The sequence below is a fragment of the Leptidea sinapis genome, chromosome 8 (genome assembly GCF_905404315.1).
Source record: "Leptidea sinapis chromosome 8, ilLepSina1.1, whole genome shotgun sequence".
Lineage (NCBI taxonomy): Eukaryota > Metazoa > Arthropoda > Insecta > Lepidoptera > Pieridae > Leptidea > Leptidea sinapis.
In genome coordinates, this window is record NC_066272.1 from 15,773,912 (window position 1) to 15,795,348 (window position 21,437).

At 39.0% G+C, this 21,437-nt stretch overlaps 1 protein-coding gene and 1 non-coding gene across 2 annotated transcripts; one reads left to right on the forward strand and one right to left on the reverse strand.

Annotated features, from left to right (window-relative positions):
* Positions 1 to 1,317: 1,317 nt before the first annotated feature.
* LOC126965825 (U6atac minor spliceosomal RNA) lies at positions 1,318 to 1,407 on the reverse strand. Its single transcript, XR_007729614.1, has one exon. It is a non-coding gene; the product is annotated as a U6atac minor spliceosomal RNA (small nuclear RNA).
* Positions 1,408 to 4,826: 3,419 nt separating this feature from the next.
* Positions 4,827 to 7,650, forward strand: LOC126965708 (uncharacterized). The gene is made up of 2 exons (XM_050809455.1): positions 4,827 to 5,305; positions 6,440 to 7,650. Exons 1-2 carry the CDS (start codon positions 5,007 to 5,009, stop codon positions 7,317 to 7,319), a joined length of 1,179 nt encoding a protein of 392 aa, XP_050665412.1. The 5' UTR covers positions 4,827 to 5,006; the 3' UTR covers positions 7,320 to 7,650.
* The last annotated feature ends 13,787 nt before the right edge of the window (positions 7,651 to 21,437 follow it).

A 21,437-nucleotide genomic window follows, 5' to 3' on the forward strand; every position in this document is an offset into this window, starting at 1 on the left:
TGCTCCCTTCAGGGCATCCGGGCCGAAGCTCCTCGCAACCGCGGGGGGCCTGGTCAGTGTCACAGATGCCAGTTATACGGGCACTCGGCACGCAACTGCGAACACACCCCGAGGTGTGTGAAGTGCCTCGGCAAACACGGCACGCCGGAGTGCCCTCGACCAGCGCAATGCGCGGAGCCCCCGGCCTGCGTCTTGTGCGGGGAGAAGGGGCACCCCGCGAGCTATCGCGGGTGTCCCAAGGCACCGTAACACAAGCGTCACCCAGGGCGCTGCCAGCCGCAAGGCAGAGCAGAGAAGGTGGAGTTCACTCCGACCTTCAAACCTGCGCCGCCTCCGAAGGTAAACGCCTGGGCGAGGTCTCCTCCGGCTGCCAACGCTGCCACAGAGGCCACTCTCGCGGCCCCCGCGCCCCTCCGGCCACCGCTAGCGTCCCGCCCGGCGGCGTCGGTCCCGCGACCGAGGCCACCGGCGCCCGCGTCCGCGGCAACAGGTAACCAAGGCGGCAGCACCTTTGCCTTCATGTTCGAACTGTCAGAGCTGTTCGACATAGATGAAATCATAGCCCTGGCCAGCAGGCTCGAGGCTGTCCGGGACGACCCGCCGTCGCTCCTGCAAGTTATGGCAGACAACGGCAAAATATTCCGTGCCCTCACCGATATAGGGCGAAAGTATAAAAACATTCGCGATGCCTAATTACGTAAGCGGACGGATTAAACCACATACGCTCCGTATAGCGTATTTTAACGCCCAAGGCCTTAAGCCTCAACTAGACTTGGTGAAGGTGTTCGCTCACGAACATCAATTAGACCTATTCTTAGTGCAAGAGACATTTCTAAAACCACGTATACGCGATCCGCGTATCGCTAATTATAACTTAGTCAGGAATGATCGCACCACCCGTATGGGCGGCACCCTCATTTATTTTAAAAGGTCTCTACACTGTATACCTATAAAAGGCATAAAAGGCATTTATTTTCTCAAAATTGATTCCTTTAGAATTCTTTTTGATGTCATTTCTTATACTACTAGATACTACTACCGCTTCGGAAACAAATGGCGCTCTGAGAGAGAAGAAGCGGCGCAAGAAACTCTCCCAGCATTCTTTTTTTTTGCGCTCTTTTCAATAAAAATATACAATATTGTACAGTTGCTATAAAATAATCACAATCTAGTCCCAGGCTGTCCGATCATTTAGATATTCAGCAGTGGAGTAATAGGATTTACGACAGAGCCATTTTTTTATAAAACATTTAAATTTATTTATAGACAATGCCTGAACAGTGGCTGGGACTTTATTGTAGAAGTGTATACATTTACCAAAAAATATGGTCAAGTTGTGCCTTAACCATTTAATGTGTTCCATCCTTGTCAAGGGGAGTGCTAACCTTCTCTCCTTTCAATATAGATCCTCCGATCCTCACTAACATCGAGGCCTCTGCCATCCGGGTCAGTATGGCGAATCACCAGCCTATCACTGTTATTTCAGCTTACCTTCCGCCCAACAAACAAGTATTATACACAGATATAGAAGCATTACTCGGCCACGGGGCCACAGTCATAGTGGGCGGCGATCTTAACGCCAAAAACTCCAGCTGGAACAGTAGAGCCACAAATAGAAACGGAATCTTATTAGATTCGCTGACAGACACGCTGAACTTTTCAGTTATAGCACCCGACGAACCAACACATTATCCGGATAACGTCGCGCACCGACCCGACATTCTAGACGTTGCGTTACTTAAGAACGTAACGCTCAATGTAAATTCAATCGAGGTTTTTCACGAATTAGAGTCAGACCACCGGCCCGTCGTCCTAAATATAGGCCCACCGGTTAACTTTCAACCACCGACGAAAACAGTGATCGACTGGCAACGGCTGGAATAGGATTTCGAGTCTATCAAGTCCGACGACCTTGACCTTATACCGGACGTCATCGACTCGGTCGACACGGCTCACAGTGCTATCTCTCATGTGACGTCACATATACAGAATAGGATCAAGGCCTGCTCCAGGCAGGTTCCGACGATGCAACCGCATCGCCTAAACCTGCCTCCAGGGGTCAGGAACTTACTCACACAGAAGCACAGAGCCACTAGACTTTAAGACTTTACGATAGGTACCCGTCGGTCGAGAATAGGCGCCACCTCCGCTACCTACAGCGGGAGGTACGGGAACGTATGGCGGAACTCCGCGGCGAACGTTGGGACCGCTTGCTCGGCAACCTTAAGCCATCACATGTGGCTTTCTGGAAGCTGCCTCGCGCGTTCAAACAGGAGCCGCCCACTGTCATGCCTCCTTTGGACAGACCGGGACTGCAGCCGGCGCTCGATGACGATGAGAAGGCTGAATGCCTCGCCGATAGTCTCGAGAGTCAGTGCTCTCCAAATGCAGCAGCCGACCCGACACACGTTGACGAAGTTGATCGTGAAGTTGAACGTCGCTCCGCTCTGAGCCCTTCAGGCGATGTAATAAAACCCACCTCTTACGAAGAGGTGAAGCTAATCATTAAGGAGCTTAACTCCAAGAAGGCCCCGGGGCCCGACACTATTAACAATAGGGTTCTTAAAATCCTACCCTCGACTCTTATTAATTTATTGGTTACCATTTTTAATATTCTATTGTCTAACAGCGCGTTCCCCGAACAATGGAAGGATTCCATTGTTATCGGTATCCCAAAACCCAATTAACCTAAAGCTAATCCGAGTAGCTATAGGCCTATTAGCTTAATTAACTCGATCGGGAAACTTTACGAAAGATTAATTCTCGCGCGTCTTAATCATTACATCGTGGAGCTCAACCTGATACCCGACATACAGTTCGGATTCAGAACCGCTCACTCGTGTCCCCAGCAGGCTCACCGACTCACCGAGTACATTCTCGTACGGCGTCAACTTCACGCTACCACGGCAGCCGTGTTTTTCGATGTCGCGAAGGCATTCGACAAGGTATGGCACAACGGCTTAGTATTCAAGCTGTATCAATTGGGAGTGCCAGACAGGCTCGTGCGCATCATACGAGCCTACCTTACTGATCGCTCCTTCCGATATCGAGTAGAGGGCACCCTATCCTCACCCAGACCCATCAGGTCTGGCGTGCCACAGGGTTCAGTCCTCTCTCCCACTCTTTTCTCGCTCTTCACGAGCGACATTCCCAAGTTTCCAAGTGTCCAGCTCGCTCAGTACGCTGACGATACGGCACTCTACTTTGGCTCCGCTCTATTGAACCGCTCAACCTTGAGCAGGAACATTAAAGTGCTTCAAGCCGCCGTCGATGAACTAGGCAACTGGTTCAGAAAATGGCGGATTGAAGTGAACCCCACCAAGAGTGCAGCGGTACTCTTCGGTAACGCGAATAGCATCCGCGCTAAAAAACGACCGACTGACGTCATTAAATTGTATGAAACACCCATACCGTGGGTGAAGGATTACAAATACTTAGGAGTCACGTTCAACAGCAATATGAATTTCAAGAAACATATTGATACGGTATGCAATAGAGCCCGATTTGTCCTCAGTCGCCTTTATCCACTTGTGGGCGAAGCAAAATTCCGTTCAAACACAAAGTGACGCTGTACATAACCATCGTACGGCCCATACTGTCATACGCAAGCGTCGTTTTCGCGCACACCCGACCGAGCTACTTACGTCGTTTGCAAGTAGTTCAAAATAAATTCACGCGCATGGCAACCGGAGCCCCGTGGTTCATCCGAAACGTTGATCTTCACCGCGACCTAGAGCTTCCGACGATAGCTCAACACTTTAAAGAGATCTCGCGACGCTTCTTTGACAAGGCGCCTAACCATCCCAACATCTTGGTTAGGAAGGCATGCGGGTACACCACCCTTCACCATAGTCTCAACCCAATAAGACGTCCCAGACACGTAACGGTAGACCCGGATGACGACATCACCATCGCAAACGCGACACCCACACAAACACCGACACAGACACGCACACACCGCCTTCGCAGGCGTAGGCGCGGTCAACCACCGCAAACCACTGGCACTCGTCGCTCTGACGATGGCCAGCGGCCCGCACCCTAGATACACCACACATTGTTTTGATACCCGACGAGACGTTAGTCCTCGTCCTGTAATCGCTTCACTACACTCACTCACACACGGACTGACTGACGGACTGACATACACCACTTACACAATCACAAACACACTCCACAAACAGACACAAACACAAACATACATGCACACAAACATTTACACTACGTACATACATACAAACACACACACACATACAATCATAAACACATACATACATTACACAAAACATCACCACACTCGCCGGCGAGTGTGTTCTTATCACCTTTTCATCTTTCATCTTCATTTCATCTTCATTTTCATTCTCTCTCCTTCCCACAAGTACACAGCCGGTCTGTGGTTCGCGTCTCCTTAGGAGACGCCCCGCGACTGTTGTTGCGTAGCCTTTGCGGCCTCCACGGCCCACGTCCTACTTCGATGTGAAAGCCAGGGCTGCAAACAGCACAGAGGAGGTTTTAGTCGGTATGGGGTGTCCGGGGCTTAATTACGTGACCGTATTTCCTCCTCTCAAAAAAAAAAAAAAACAATGAGTCACTAAAGGCTTAATAGTAAAAGAAATGGAATCGTCCAAACGTGAACGTAATATTAGTAATATTAGTATATCCTTCAATAGGTTTCGTTAAGTCACCTACTCCGTACACATATTTTCTGGGGGAGGGCAATAGTTGTAAATTTAATTTCTTACAACAATTAAGCGTAATTAAATCCCTTTGCGACGCGCTGTCCACTAAAATCCGATCGGTGTTTTTATTTCCCGCGCAATCAATAAGAGCGTGTCCACACGGCGCGTTGCGTTGCGTTGCGTCGTCGCAACGCAAATATTTTGACGCATAGCCGGCCACACGGGCGCTGCAGCGTTACTATGACGCAGTCAACGTTCCGTCGGCGCAGCGGCGACGCACAGTTGCGGCAAGTATTTTGAAAAAAATTCGCAGTCAGTCTATAGCAAATCATGGATCGGAAAAGACGTCTAGCATTGCTCCTATTACTACGTCACCGCCGAAATCGACGCAAGATCACAAGACGGTACTGGATCAGTCCTTTCATTTCATTAAGAAATCGTGATGGACAGTTTTTTTTTTTAGAATATCGGGAGTTGCTATTAGACGAAAAGAAGTTTTATAATTTTTTTAGAATGAGTGTATCCAGCTTCGAATGTTTATTGAAGTCCTTAGAACCACACATACGAAAAAACTATACTAATATGAGGAATCCAGTGGAACCAGTAGAAATGCTGGGAATCACTTTAAGGTAACTATATAAATATATTTAAGTAATAAAAATATAACAGTTTTTTTGGTTTGTTTAATTAGTAATCAACTCACAAATAATCAGCAATTGTCATAATTTTAAATTTAGACATTATTTAAGAGAGTAATCAACTCACAAATAATCAGCAATTGTCATAATTTTAAATTTAGACATTATTTAAGAGAGATATCATCCAGTAATTACAAATTAGAAAAATCGTATTCAGTTTCTTCACTTGCTTGAGCTGTTTCTGGAGATGTAATTGAATTATTAAAATCAGAAATGTATGTACTTTGAAAATTTGCTGTTTGATACCCATATGGTGGTTGGTGAGACGTTGATGGGCCACTCACATATGATGATGTTTGTCCATACCGCATTTCATCTATAATTTGTATAACTTTACTTTGGAAACGGAGAGTTTCTCGGTCGGAAAATTCTTGAATAGATGGCAATATAGCTCTGAAAAAGGACATATGGCGATTTTCCGGCTCCTTGAGAAGTTTTAGTCCTTCTCTTTCAAACTCATCCATTTGCATTGCCCTTTTGCGCGCGACTGGAACATAGCGCGGAGTGTTGTCTGTGGTAATGTCATCATTTGTAGACGTAGATTCATTGTTGATTTCTCTAGGCGAGTCTAAGCTAGATTCGGTGGCATTTTGTTCCACTTTTCTCAAAAAAAGGAGTTGATTGTATAAATGATACTTCTTCAGTTTCGTAGCGCCCGAGCCCGATTTTGATGCTTCTTTTAATTTTTTTGAATATCTGAAGTAATTATCTTTTACACTTCTCCATTTTTTTATTAAATCATTACCTGCAAAACCAATAGTAAACATGATTTAATAATTTATACATAGTGAATTTCTCGATAAAATTTAATGACATATTCAGATATCGTTAACAAACACTATGTGACCGACTCTGGAATCGTGAAAATATAACAGCTGTTACATACAAAAAGCAATACCTACTGAATCAAAATGTATGCAACAGCTGCTATTTTTTTCGCGATTCTAGAATTAATTGGTTACATAGAGAAAGTTATTTGCTATCGATGTCTGAATATGTCAGTATTTTTTTTCGGGTATCTATCTATCTCATAAATGCATATTATAATAATTATTTTCTTTTCAGATACCTAGGAAGTGGAAATTCAATAACTGATTTACATTTCAAATTCAAACGGGGAAAATCTACTATTGCATATATAATACAAAGAGTTTGTCGTGCTATATGGACCAATCTTCTTCGAGACAACATCCCTGAACTGACAACTGAAAGTTTCCAAACAATAGCGAGGGGTTTTGATGTAAAGGCAAATTTTCCTCAATGTGTTGGTGCCATCGACGGCAAACATATCCGCGTGTGTAATCCTGCAAATAGTGGCTCACTTTTTTTTAATTATAAAGCCTTTTTTTCGATTGTGTTGCTAGCTATTGTGGATTCAAATTACAAATTCGTATTTGTCGACATCGGTGCATACGGAAAAGAATGCGATTCAACCATATTACAAAATTCTAAACTGTACGAGCTAATGATTAACAACAACTTACCACTACCTCAACCCCAGCCACTCTCTGGTAGCAATATACCAACCCCGTATGTATTTGTGGGTGACGAAGCTTTTGGACTGAGCAAACATATTATGCGTCCATATGGCGGTCAAAATCTCGACTTACAACAAAAGGTTTTCAATTACCGTCTAAGCAGAGCCAGAAGATATGTCGAATGCGCTTTTGGGATTATGGCTAACAAATGGCGCATTTTTCACAGACCGATAGACGTGTCCTATGACTTCGCTACTGACATTATAAAAGCATGTTGTGTATTACACAATTTTGTCGCTGATCGAGATGGTTTTAGACAAAGAGATAAATTTGCTATAAGTGTTGATGAATTTCTCCCAATACAACCCGTACATGAAGAACAGACAGCACCGAATGTCATAAGACAGCAATATGCGACCTATTTTATGACTAGAGGAACTCTGCCTTGGCAGCTAAATAAGGTATAATTGTATTATGAGGGTTTTCAAGATTTTCTTGCACCGCCAATTCCGCGATCAGTAAAAAAATAATATTTTATACCTACTCAGCGTAGTCTAGGTTAGTTTTGAGCTAAGTAATAAAATAGTACTCACGCTAATCTAAATTCCCTAAGTTTTAAAATTTTAGAGTGTCGAGATATTAATTTTGTACTGATCGCGGAATTGGCGGTGCAAGAAAATCTTGAAAGCCCTCTTAAATAAAAAAAAAAATAAATATCTGTACTGTGAACTCACCAACTTTATTTTTTCGTTCAGCTGTGAAATTCTCGTAATCAGGAAATAAAACTTTTGATATGTCTTCCCAGGCTTTTGTTTTTAAATTTTTATTTATAAAATCTACGTTTGACTTGTCCCATATAATTTCCCTTTCCTGTATCAATGTAATCAAGTAATCTATGTCAATTTCTTCAATGGTATTCATTTTACCCTGCAAATAAAACTAATTACCCTGCAAATAAAACTAAATACAAAAACGTAAACGTAAAACGAAATGAGCTTCCGTGTATCCTCTCTGTCAACGCACAAGCAACTGAGCGCTGACGCTCCGACGTCGCACGAGTACACCCCCTCCCGCTTCGTCTCGGGGGCTGCTGTCCGTCATGTGTGCGTTGCGACGACGCAGCGCGCCGTGTGAACACCTTGGTTATTTGTATGTAAAACAACGCAGTGGTAGCGCTGCGTCGACGCAACGCTGACGCAACGCGCCGTGTGGACTGGCTCTAACGTTACATTGCGCGGTACCGAGTAGAATAGTATGACCAGGCGATAGTGCGCGCGGTACGTCGACGCTCGGATTAATGGCACACAAAGAAATAGATTGTGGCGATGCGGCCGTCGCTTGCGCAGCTTGCGATGAACTAACATTAGTGGCAAAGCTGGCATTTGTTACCCGTTCACTCAGTATTTTCGAGTGAGGTTCGCGATTTAAATCAGACATAAAATGAAGAAGTGAATGATGACTCGGCGAACATTGCGTACACGTCGATTTAGAAGTACAGTGACGAACTGTGTGTTCTTTACTTAGACAATTGACACAGCCTTTATTTAATTTAATAAAATTGAAACGCTCCGTGGGCGATAATGCATTAAATTTCTTACAAAACCGCAACTGAAAATGTTCTGTATTACCACAGCAATAGCATTTGTTTCGATCTTTAATAACAAAAGTCTTATTAATTTTATTTTATTTATTATAATTATTACTATTGGGACGAGAAGTTGAAACGGACGTACTATTCTTTACCGACTTGTTACTAGACTGCCTCGTACCTACAATATTATTAGCTCGTTGTAAAATATGTGACTGATTACGAATAAAGTCTATAAATTGCGAACATGACGGAAGTTTAACTGAACTACCATGATGCATTTCAAATGATTTCAAAATATTTAAGCCAACCTTTTTTGAACCTAAATGAATAAAAATAAAATCTTCCAAACTATCTAAATTTAATTGTTTTAACGAACTAATTAGAGATGAATATTTATCTATGAAGTTATCTAGACTATTAGAACAATCTTCGTTAACGGAAGGTAAGTTTAACAGCTTATCGAAATACGATGCAGCCTGTACGCGTTTGTCGTTATATTTAATAATTAATGTCTGCCAGAGAACAGAATAGTTTTCAGCCGTTGGCATAAAACCCTGACAAATAGTTCCCATTAAATATTGAATTTTCTCACTATCAGTTAGTTCTATACTTTCGTGAATACTAGATTTGAATGTTTCATAAAATATAGGCAAATTTTCTAATTCGCCATTAAAATACATTAATTCAAGCCTCGGTAATTTTGGGCTTGACTTGTGAAACGCCATTTTGGTTTCACAGGTATTGTGCGTATTGGGACGCAATGACAACTGCGAGTATTTGAATCTAACAGGTATAGGTCTTCAAAAGCGAGCATGGCTGCATAATTTGGCTCACCAGCGTTTACTTCTGAAGCTAACAACTCATTACGTTCGTCTAATGTACGTACAAAGTCCGACCGAATAATGTCGATCGTACTAGCCTTAGACAAAAATGTGTCTATTTTATCGGCAGTATCCAACTTCGCAATACTATCGTATCATATCCTGCATACGTGTAAAGTAGGCCTTTATTTTAATTTCTAACCTACGTAAATTACGTTAAAATATTTGTTCTTGTGATTTAGAAGTGGCCATCGTTAAATAGATATCTACTGATGTTAAGTAAGTAACAGTGAAACAGCCAACGTATTAAGTATTAACAATTTAATATGGCGGCCGACTAACAGAATTAACAAATTTAATTAAGTTAGATATCCCTGGCCGAAGTGACCAAAAAATATGTATGCGCTGGATCTAGATGAAAATTTTAATTAGGAAGCCGGTGTAAGGAAATAAGACAGGAGGACTTACCAGAGCAGCAGCGATTCTTCCACCACGTGCCGGGTCGCGAATTTCTCTCTTTATTTTGTAGGCGTTTTCTTTGAGTGGCCACTCTTTCTTCCCGAATTCGATAATGATAAAACAAGGGATCACAAGACACTTGATCACGAGATTACACGTAAGGAGACGAATTAATGAGTTATCACGGCGTTGACAAGTTCAATACTTGATCAATACTAACTTAGTAATTACTCCTCGCGGAACGCATCGATCAGCTGGGCTCGCGCTACTCCGAAAGTGGAAGGGATAGGGTGCAGGTAGGAAAGAGAAAGAATTAGTGCAACTCTTTGTGCACCCACAATATTTAATTTATTAATAAATTAATTAATTAATGCGGTGACTGTTTCACTATTTATAAAAACCCTTTAGGCATATTTGGCCTAAACAATATATAAGTAAGTATACAACATATCTAACATTAAAATATATCATTATACATAAATATAGCATTTACACAATACATGTTCTATATTTAGCGTATAGAATGGTGTAAATTAAATGCCGAGATAATTGATAAATTAATGTAATACAAAAATGTGAATTGTACAATGATCGTAGGTCAAGTGACATGAGTAATTGAGTACAGATTGAGAGTGACAGATTACATGACAGATGTATGAAAAATTTTCGCTTTGGCGTAATATTTGTGCAGGCGTTAAGTCTGAACATCCTCCCGGCCGTTGAAAGATCACTTTCAACCTTGAAGTTCCTCGGATGTAGGCAGTTTGCACAGCCTTACTAGAGATCGGCGAACACAGCTTTTATTAGTGGTGATGTCTGCCACTCTCGCTGTTCCATCAGCTCCCGTGATGAGGCGTAGTACTCTCCCGAGCTTCCAAGAGAGTGGAGGAGCATTATCATCTGCCAAGAGTACCATATCTCCTATGTCCAGCTTTGATGTACTGCTTTTCCATTTTGTTCTCTGCTGCATCTCAGACAGATATTCACGCTGCCACCTTTGCCAGAAGTGTTGCTGCATTTTTTCTAAGCGTTCATAGCGTTGAAGTTTATTTTCCTTAGAGTCACCCAGATGTTGCGACGGTGGAGCAGTTAACGGTCTTTCGATCAGGAAGTGTCCTGGGGAAAGGGAAAGGAGGTCATTAGGAGAAGATGATAGGGGGCACAAGGGACGGCTGTTCAAAATCGCCTCCACTTGTGTAAACAAAGTATTAAGTTCCTCAAAAGTCTAGTGTCAACGACGCGCTTTATGTGGAATTCCCATCTTCCATATACCAACTTATACCAACAAAATGAGGAGAGTAAGCCAGAATAAACTTAAACTGAATAGAATTTTGACTTGCAAAATCAAATAGAGGGATTTGATTTTGCTTGATAAGTGATCCTAACTCCCATGCGGCTGCTACGAAGTTAGTTCCGTTATCACAAAATATTTCCGTTGGTCTGCCTCTGCGCGCTACAAAACGCCGAAGTGTCATTGTGAATGCATCCTTAGTTAAATTGAAACTGGTAGACTCGCTCTCTTGACGTATGACCGCATGATGAGAGAGATGCCCTAATTCTGCATATTCTCTTATGAATTCTGTGTATTCAGATTTAAGGTTTGGATTACGCTTGAACCGTTTTTCTAAATTAATGAATCGTTTTTTCGCAAGATTGTAGCTATCACCTTAACAATCTACTGATTCTTTCAAAGGTAATTTGACACAAAACCTACCTCCTTCATCTCTTATGGTATTAGCGAGAAAGTGCCTTTCTCACTCGCTTTCATCTTCACTTATGATTAACTTTTTCGGAACTTCTTCTAACTTCCAAAATTTAGAAACTAACTGTTCTATATTTTCATTTTGCGATGAAGAGACAATGGCGTGATTACAGTGTATCCTGGTGCTAAATACTGCTGAATTTATAGGGTCACAGATTATCTAACCTAACTGTGAACTCCTTAACTTAGGATTGTTTGGTCCTAGAGAACGTTGTTCGTTTCGTAGAATATATCAGAAGAGATCAGCACCTATTAGTACATCTATGGGAGCTGGCTGATAAAACATGGGGTCAGCCAACTGAATATTTTCTGATAAAACTATTGCAACGTCCGATTAATGACAGCTGGCAGGTAGCGAAACGTCCGATGACGCGATTAAGATTATCCGACGGCGAGCGCGAGATTCATCATTATTAAAAGCGATATAATTACATAACGACTCCACCTATGGCTATATAAAAAATACATTCACGTAGTTAAAAGTATAGAAAATCAACGTGTAAAATCATAAATTATGTTTTTGAACCCAAGTTATATATAAATAAAAGGTTAAAGCTCGAGATTATAGGTAGAAATGTGATAACATTATATTAAGTTTTTATGTAAAATATTAGCGCACACATTAATAAAACTTAATTATTATTGAAATAGACTATATAACCTATTTTTTGATATTAATATGTCATTACTTCGACTTACGGGATTGTTGCATTAAACTAAAATAAAGCACCCATTCTTAGTATATACCTACAATTTATCTGCGGAATGCACAAGTAAAACGTGAAATACTTGGTTGTCTCAATACATCCAGATTGTTGAATATTATAAACATTATATTTATGATATTTTGTCCCTATTACAAGCAATGATTTACTGTTAATTAATTGGATTACAATAAAAATTTGATATTTAAACCAAATCGATAAAGTAGTATCGATCATACTGTTATTACTTGTCGATTTAATGTCGTAAGAAGAATTTTATATGAAATTTGTAGATAAAATCGGAAACTAGATATCATGAGGATTAATTTCATATATAAAACAAATATAATACGTAATTAAAATATTACACTTACATGATAAACAAAACAATAACAAAACACTTGACACTACAAAAATAAACAAATGACAATTCCCCCCGCAAACCGATTTTCAATTAATTATTTCTTTTAATTTTTGCTCGGATACTTGATATTTAAAGATAAGCCTATTACAATTACTTACCATAGAGTCTTAAAAATCGTATTTGACAAGCTAATTCACTCATACTACAGATTATAACACAAAATAAATACGCAAGTCGACTGGGCCACTCTGGTTGCCTGGACGTTTGACTGTCTAAAGAAAAAAGCCGCTCTAGTTGCCCGGACGTTTCAGTAGGTAATTTAATTGACTTGATGTCAACCGGCGTCTTTGGTAAACGACCGGTGAGCTCATTTAACACAAAACACAATAACATTGCCCTGAAATTACTATTTGTTGCTTTCAATTGAATATCACAACTTTCAATTACATTCATTGAAGAAGTGTTGCCTATACGAATGACCTTTAGTGTGTCCATGTGGCGAGACTTTAATGACAGTCTGGTCTTTAGGGACTCAGATATAAATGAAGATTGGCTACCGCAATCTAAAAGAGCACGAACTTTGACCTTTTGATGATCAACTGGATTCGATACATCAATGATAGCAGTAGATAATAACACCTGATTTGTATTGTGATTAGAATAGTTAACGATAATTTCATTTTCATCTTGTTCATCAATGAGAGCGAGGTGGCTTGAGGAGGATGATGGGCGATGGAGCAGACTATTGTGACGCTCGGTGCAGCCGCGTTCACGGCATGGCCCCATACGACACTCGCTTTCGGGGTTACCTTGTCTCAAACAATTAACACACAATTTATGCTTCGTCACCTCCATCATTCGCTCGTCAACCCCCTTCGCTTTAAACGTTGGACAATCATATATCCTATGACGCTCATTGCAAATAATACACATAAATGTAGTATTTGGTTTCTTTCTATAATTATTGCTGGTGCTCGCAAACGATTTTACGACACTGTTTTGATTTTGACCTTGCCTTTGAATATAATTATTATTAGCTATAGAACGCACAGGGGCACTGGTCACCTTTGACATGCTAGTAACGTCAGACCGATTATTACGATTCAATGACTCGAGCACATCAGCACGGTCTATCATAAATTTATAAAATTGTTCGAGGGTAGGTACGTCGCCTTCCAAATTGTTGCGATATTCCTCCCATTTTAACAACGTATTGATATCTAACTGAGATGATAACATAAATATTATTAGTACATCCCATTTGTCAGTGGGTTGTCCTAGGCTTGTTAAGGCGCGCAAATTTTTGGTCACGTGGTCAACCAAAAATCGTAGTAATCGCACTGATTCCCGTGGAAGCTGTTTAATATTAAATAATGATTAATCAATATTCTTTTGTTGTCGTATCTATTGCAAATCATCTTCCACGCTTCAGCATAATTGTTGGTATATATAACCTCCAAATTTGAAATAATCCTGGCCGCGTCGTCTTGCAAATAAGATACTAGGTAATGGAATTTATGGATGTCTGATATGCGATAATTCTTATGTATCAGATTTTCAAAAGTATCCCGAAACTCCAACCAACGGAAATATGCGCCATCAAATTTGGCTATTTGAATTTGAGGGAGTTTCAACCCTAATTCGTGGGGGTGATTAGGATCAACAGTTCGCTCCCGGCAGGTGCAGGAGACGCGGCCGGCCAATGTAATCCAACGGGATAAGTATGTTCTTGCAAACGGCGCACGGTGATGATAAATATTAACCTGGAATATTCGGCAAATACGCTAAATATTGTATGTATAAACAATACGAAACAAGAAAACCTAAAATACGAAAGCAACGTTACTTCGTAAAATAATTTAACTTTATATCAATTGAGTGATCTTTTATTGCTTAATCTAATAAAATAATTTGGAAGTATCCAATGACCTATTTTACGGAATAGTGAACATACAATTGAATGATTTATGTATTAATTTAGATAATATTGCGATAAATAGCTAAAAGTTAATTCCTTTGTTCACTTTTTTATACATGTGGGTAGGTAAAAAAGATGATGCAATTTTGCACTAAATAACAAATTTACGTGCATAAAACGCTGTAAAACTTGTCTAAAAACACTTAATTTACACAAATGACTAATGATTTTGAATATTATTTTGTTAGTGATTAGGTTTTTTAGGAATTAGTTAAGGAAGGACACTTATCTTAGCGGACGAACTCGTAACTGCTCGATGTGGAACTTTAGCTGATTCACTGCTCGAATCTTCTTGGTTTTTCTACTTTCCAATACAGCCCGTGATTTTAGAAATATCCACTGCAAGGCTCCATCCATAGGAATGATCTGATGTGATGTTGAAGATCGTTAGGTCGCCGTGCTAACCGGTGTCTTGTCGTATTTCAGTATTAATTGTTATTATTTCGCGAATTCTTCTTTGTTCCCCTAGTGGGCCACCATTTTCTATCTTTAGCGTATAGAATGGTGTAAATTAAATGCCCAGATAATTGATAAATTAATGTAATTCAAAAAGGATGTGAATTGTACAATGATCGTAGGTCAAGTGACATGAGTAATTGAGTACAGATTGAGAGTGACAGACACAGATATAAAGCAACCTTTGGTACATCATCAGCGCCTTACTTAGCAGTAAAGGCTTTGCAACAGTTAGCGCATGATGAAGGTTGTGAGTTCCCTCTAGTGTCAGAGCGAGTGCTCCAAGATTTCTACATCGACGATCTCATGACTGGATGTGAGTCCGTTGCTAAAGGCATAGAAATCTATCAGAGTATGAACAAAATGCTTGATTGCGGAGGCTTTAAACTTCGGAAGTGGTCCAGTAATGAACTGTTAAGGAAAATTCAGGAAGAGAAAGAAGAAGAAAACGATAGTTTGGAGATAAAAACGGATGATATTTTGAAAATTTTAGGCTTAACATGGATCAGGGATACAAACTCTTAGCAATGATCCGGCAACTTGGTAAGCCAACAGAATTTTTGACGATGAGTGCCAATGAAATATCATGAAAATGGCTTTTGAAAACATTGCATAAATTGAAATATGGCACGGAGATAACTGATTTAGAAATTGATCAGCTGCATTATAAAATCAAGGCAGAATTAATAAATGAAGATGCTGCAACATGGCGCACATTTATTTTAATAAACTCCTCAATGTCATGATGAAAATTCTCCAACATAAAACCATTAGCCCATTCGGTAAGCATTATGTTCAACATTATTTCAAGAGGATTGAATTTCAACACAGAGGAAGTCCTCATGCTCATATTTTACTTTGGCTGAATGAGGCGCCTAAAGATTCGTTTGGAGCAGACATGAATTCTACTATTCAGCTTATTGATGATTTAATTTCAGTATCGAGCACAGAAGCGCCAGGAAATATTAATCTCGTCACACACCATCACACTTTTACATGTTATAAAAATGATCGGAATCAACGAAAATGCAGAGTCAACGCCCCTTTCATGCCTAGTAGGTCAACGATGCTACTCAAGCCTTTGGCTAAATCTACTGATGATGAAAGATATATTTATGATGAGTATAAGAAAAGATATAAAACAATACACCAAAATCTCGAAAACAATAACTACGATGATATTGATGATTTTTATAGTAAAAATAACATTTCATCAGATGAGAACTATCATAAAATTCTATCTGGTGGAATTTCAAGGCCAATGGTTTTCGTTAAACGGCATCCTAACGAAATCTTTTTTAATCCATTTATATTTCACCATTTGAAGTCGAACATGCATATCCAATACATTACAGATGAGTATTCCTGTGCTGCATACGTTGTGGAGAAGGAACTACTGAACCTTTTGGAAGAAAATCCAAATTTAGATTAAGTTGAAATGACAAGACATATGAGTGTTAATATTTAAATACAATAGAAATGTCCAGCCAAGAAGCAGCATGGTTTCTTCTTAGGGAACCAATGTCTAAATCAACGCTTAAGGTTGAATTCATACCTACGATGTGGCCTCAGGAGCGTCATCGTATTCGAAAAACAGAGAAAGAATTAGAAAGACTTTCTGATAAAGATACCAATATTTGGAAAGAAAATTGTTTCGCAAAATACGAAAATCGACCTGCAGAATTAGAAGATATTTCGTTGAATCAGTTTGTTGCTTCGTATTTATTTATTTATTTATTTAGTTATGAACTACCAACAGAATTACATGTGATACATTAACATTAAACAAGTCTTAGGTGCTAGGGATAGACATAATTATATTTATAGGCAGTTGCAGCATGTACACAAATACAAGTCGTACAAAAAGTTAAAATTTATATAAGTATTTATATAATATATTAATAAGTAAAGGCTAAATAAAGTAATGTTAATGTTAAGTTTATACAATGAAAGGTATATAAAAAATAAAAATACAATAATAATGAAAAAATATTCACAATTTTAATATCTACGAATCGAGTGTCTTAATTAATTTATCTTTAAATTTTGTTATATTATCGCTGAACAGATCAATGGACTTGTCTCTACTAATAAATTCATTATATAGTCTACTTAATCGGGGTATTAGGGAATGATGACCGAGATTGGTCCTGTGGGTTGGGTACGTAAAAAGTGAAATAGGATGCCGTGGAGTACGTGGGGGAACCTTGATGCATATTTGACTCAAAAGATCAGTGTTATTTGTGATGCCGTTGAGGAGCTTAAATAAAAATATTGACACGGGAGTGGGTCAGGGATTGGAAATAATACTCCGCTTATAGGAACGAGTCTTTATTTGCGTTCACTTTTACTGAACTTGCACTTCGCCGGTCTGCCGCTGTTCCTCTTGTGGGCGGCGGTACCTTCAACGCGTCACACCGCACCGAACACTAAGTCTCTTCTATCTTCTTCTTCTTGGAACACTTCCACTTGTCACTACTTCTTCTTTTCTTCTTCTTCTTTACACTTTCGAGTCAGAAATAGAACTGCCGTAGGCCACGCTTAGTACGGCTTATATACCCCCGGATCCGTTCTATTTTCAAAATTATTCTCCCATTCCATCTTTAAATTTAAATTGTACTAGAAAATTCTTTTAACTATTTTATCCTGCTTACACATTTTCCATCCCTTTTTTCTGTTCGATTTGATCCCGAACTTACTAGAAATTTCCTTTAACTTTACAAAACCCAAAAAAATCCATACACTGGTAGGTGTATCGAACCCGGGTCTACAGCGTCTAAAGTAAAAACTTTTCCGCTGAGCTACAAGTATTGCTGACGGAGCTGTTGAAATTAACAATGTCTTGAAGTTTGACAACTCTCGTCATATACTTCGAAGGGTTGCTACGCAACACCGCCCCCTCCCAAGACATGATCGTCCCGATCATCGTTGCTTCCGTAGTACTTAGCCACCCGATTGACATGTACGATTTTCGGGGGACTTCGAGGGGTACGCTGGATCCTGAGAGTCACATCATTTATCCTTGTGATTACTTTGTATAGTCCCTCCCAATTTGGTTGGAGTTTCGGAGACTTCCCCTTTCGCCTTACAGGATTGTGTAACCAAATCAGGGTTCCCTCTTCAAAACTAGGAATATTAGCTCTTCGATCGTAGCGGGTCTTCATCCGTTCATTTGCCTTAAGCCCAGTTGTTCTAATTTCCTCGTAGATGTCAACCATCTTTTTCCGTAACGCATCCACATATTCTGTTATACTTTTCGGAGTATCCGGTGGACAGCCTGAGAGTAAATCAGCTGGCAATTTCAATTCCCTTCCAAAATTGGCGTACGCAGGAGTCACCGTTGTTGTTTCGTGTATTGCGCTTCTATACGACATAAGAAACAGTGGAATGTACTCATCCCAGTTATCCTGATGACTGTCCACTACTTTTGCCAGATGTCGCTCCAATGTTTGGTTAAACCTCTCCACCATACCGTCCGACTGTGGATGATATAAAAGGCATAAAAAGGCATAAAAGGCATTTATTTTCTCAAAATTGATTCCTTTAGAACGCTTTTTGATGTCATTTCTTATACTACTAGATACTACTACCGCTTCGGAAACAAATGGCGCTCTGAGAGAGAAGAAGCGGCGCAAGAAACTCTCCCAGCATTCTTCTTTTTTGCGCTCTTTTCAATAAAAATATACAATATTGTACAGTCATTTCTATCGCTATAAAATAATCACAATCTAGTCACAGGCTGTCCGATCATTTAGATATTCAGCAGTGGAGTAATAGGATTTACGACAGAGCCATTTTTTTATAAAACATTTAAATTCATTCATAGATAATGCCTGAACAGTGGCTGGGACTTTATTGTAGAAGTGTATACATTTACCCTTATAGCTTAATTTAGTTAGCTACATTTAGTTTAAGTGCAGATTATTCGTCTCAAACCAACGCACTATCTTTGAGAGTGCATTGCTTACCTCGTCATCAATATCCGCACGTCGCTTCACTTTAAAAATAAGTGAAGTATCATTAGCAAACAATACAATCTCATGACTATCATCTACCACAAACGGTAGATCGTTAATATATATAAGAAACAAGAAAGGACCGAGAATAGAACCCTGTGGAACACCTATTCCCACAGGTTTACCCGAAGACCGTTTGCCATTTACATCGACTATCTGAACTCTATCGCTTAAATATGATTTTAACAGATTTAGGGCTCTATTTTTCACTCCATAATGCTTTAGTTTTAGGAGTAAAGTTTCATGGTAGACGCAGTCAAATGCTTTTGACAAATCACAAAAAATGCCCAATGCATCCTGTGACTCTTCCCAGGCGTCAAAGATGTGCTCAGTGAGTCTAGTACCCACATTAATTGTTGATAAGGCCCTAGTGAAACCAAACTGATTTTTGTTCATTAATTTACATAAATGCATTTGTAGCTTTTGAAGCAAAAGTTTTTCAAAAATTTTACTAAAAACAGGCAGCACTGAAATAGGTCTGAAATTAGCAGGGTCAAAAGAACTGGCCGATTTAAACAAAGGTATAACTTTGCTGTATTTCATGAGGTCAGGGAACACACCCTCATCTATGCATTCATTAAATATTATTGCTAATTCAGATGCTATAATGTCAAGTATGTATTTTACAATATTAGTCGAATGGCCCCATAGGTCTTTTGTATTTTTAAGTTTAATTTATTTGAAGATTTTTATTATATCGCTACCTGTAACATATTAAAATTTCAAAACAGTGGAAGATACTGGTACGTGTAATTTAAGCATATCATATGCTGCTTTTGGCGAAGACAATCTCTCTGACTCGTGACAATCGGGATTTCGGAGAAGTATTTATCAAATTCATTTGCAATTTCTATTTCCGAATTTATAACGCGATTATTAATATTTAAACAGATAGAGGTGTTACGGCAATTCGATCTACCAGTTTCATTGTTAATTACACTCCAAGTCGCTTTTACTTTATTATTACTGTTTTTAATTTTATCTGCAATGAAACGTGTTTTCGCTTCATGACAAACTACTTTAAGGAGCTTGGAGTATTTTTTTACATATATTTTGAATTATTCACTATTATTGTAATGTTTCTCATAATAAAGGTCATATAAGCGTTTACGACTTTTGTGGTTACCCATTGTTGCCCAATCATTAAAACTATGTTTGTTGTTTACTGTCACCGTTACTGGAGTAAAAATCCTGTCAAATTCCTCACAGAAGGAATTGAAGACTAAGTTATAGTAAAATTAGCAGTTTCGCCACAGTGTAAAAATGGTATCGTATTTACCAAATTATTTCTAAACCTCTCAAGACGGCTACCCGTAACTGGTATAGTAAGTCACCTTTTTTGGTCTGACATTGTCCAATCTTGTATTTACTTTTATAAGTTGCCCACTATGGTCGGACTGAAGATTATTAATTATGAGTTTACTAGTAATAGTAACATCTGTAAAAATATTATCTAAACAGGTTGCTGTTGTAGAAGTGATTCTAGTAGGTTCCCAAAATACATTGAACAAATTAAAACTTTGAAATAAATTTTTAAGGCTAGTACAATTGGCCGAACGTTAAAGCAAGTTTATATTAAAATCTCCACACACTATAATTGACTTGCTAGTTTTGCTAAATTTTGATAGCACCTCCTCCATTATATGTTGGAATTGTTCATATGATGCAGTGGGGGGGCAGTATACACTTACAGTAATAAATTGCTCTAGTTCTATACAAGCTATCTCAATTAGTTGTTTCTATAGAGAGATTAACAATATCTCTTCTATTTTTACATTTTAATTTATTATTAATAATAATTAGGGAACCTCCATGTATTGCCCTACTTCTACAAAACGAACTGACTTCTTGTTCTCATGTTCTCTAAAACTAAACTGGAGCTGATGACTCTTACGCCAATGTTCTGTAATACATAATATATCTTTATTACAGCAGCTCAAAAACAGTTCAATTTCTAATTCCTTACTTGAGATACCTTGTATATTCTGGTGAACAATATTTATGAGCTTTATATTATCTATAGCAGTAACATTTATTAATTGTTGAATGTTGCCTATTTTGTATGATATTGCAAGAGTTGTCCTCCCTTGTCAAATAATTTAATTTAAATTAATTGAAGAAAAATCTTCATTGTTATATTTTTGTACATTAGTACTAATACATTCCAAAATAGAGGCTTGTCTGTCGATTATTTTACAATTTTGCCCAATAGAGGCATGTTTATTAAATAATACTACAGAGGAAGTAGTTTGTTGACTAAGACTATAAGCTACTAAAGTAGCCAGCTGTCGCTTAACTCTAAATGGTAGGTATAGGTTACCATTGGTTATTTTCAGTTTATAATTAATGAATTTATTTGTGTCAAAAAAAATAAAATTTTAAATTTTATAGTTATAGTTCTGGTCTTATGGATTCCCAAGATCTTGCAAACTTC

Bases quoted from the DNA above. Each gene is read 5' to 3' on its own strand.
- LOC126965708 (XM_050809455.1), top strand. From the start codon at position 5,007: ATGGATCGGAAAAGACGTCTAGCATTGCTCCTATTACTACGTCACCGC. The intron at 5,306-6,439 runs GTAACTATATAA...TTTTCTTTTCAG, and splicing joins ATGCTGGGAATCACTTTAAG to ATACCTAGGAAGTGGAAATT.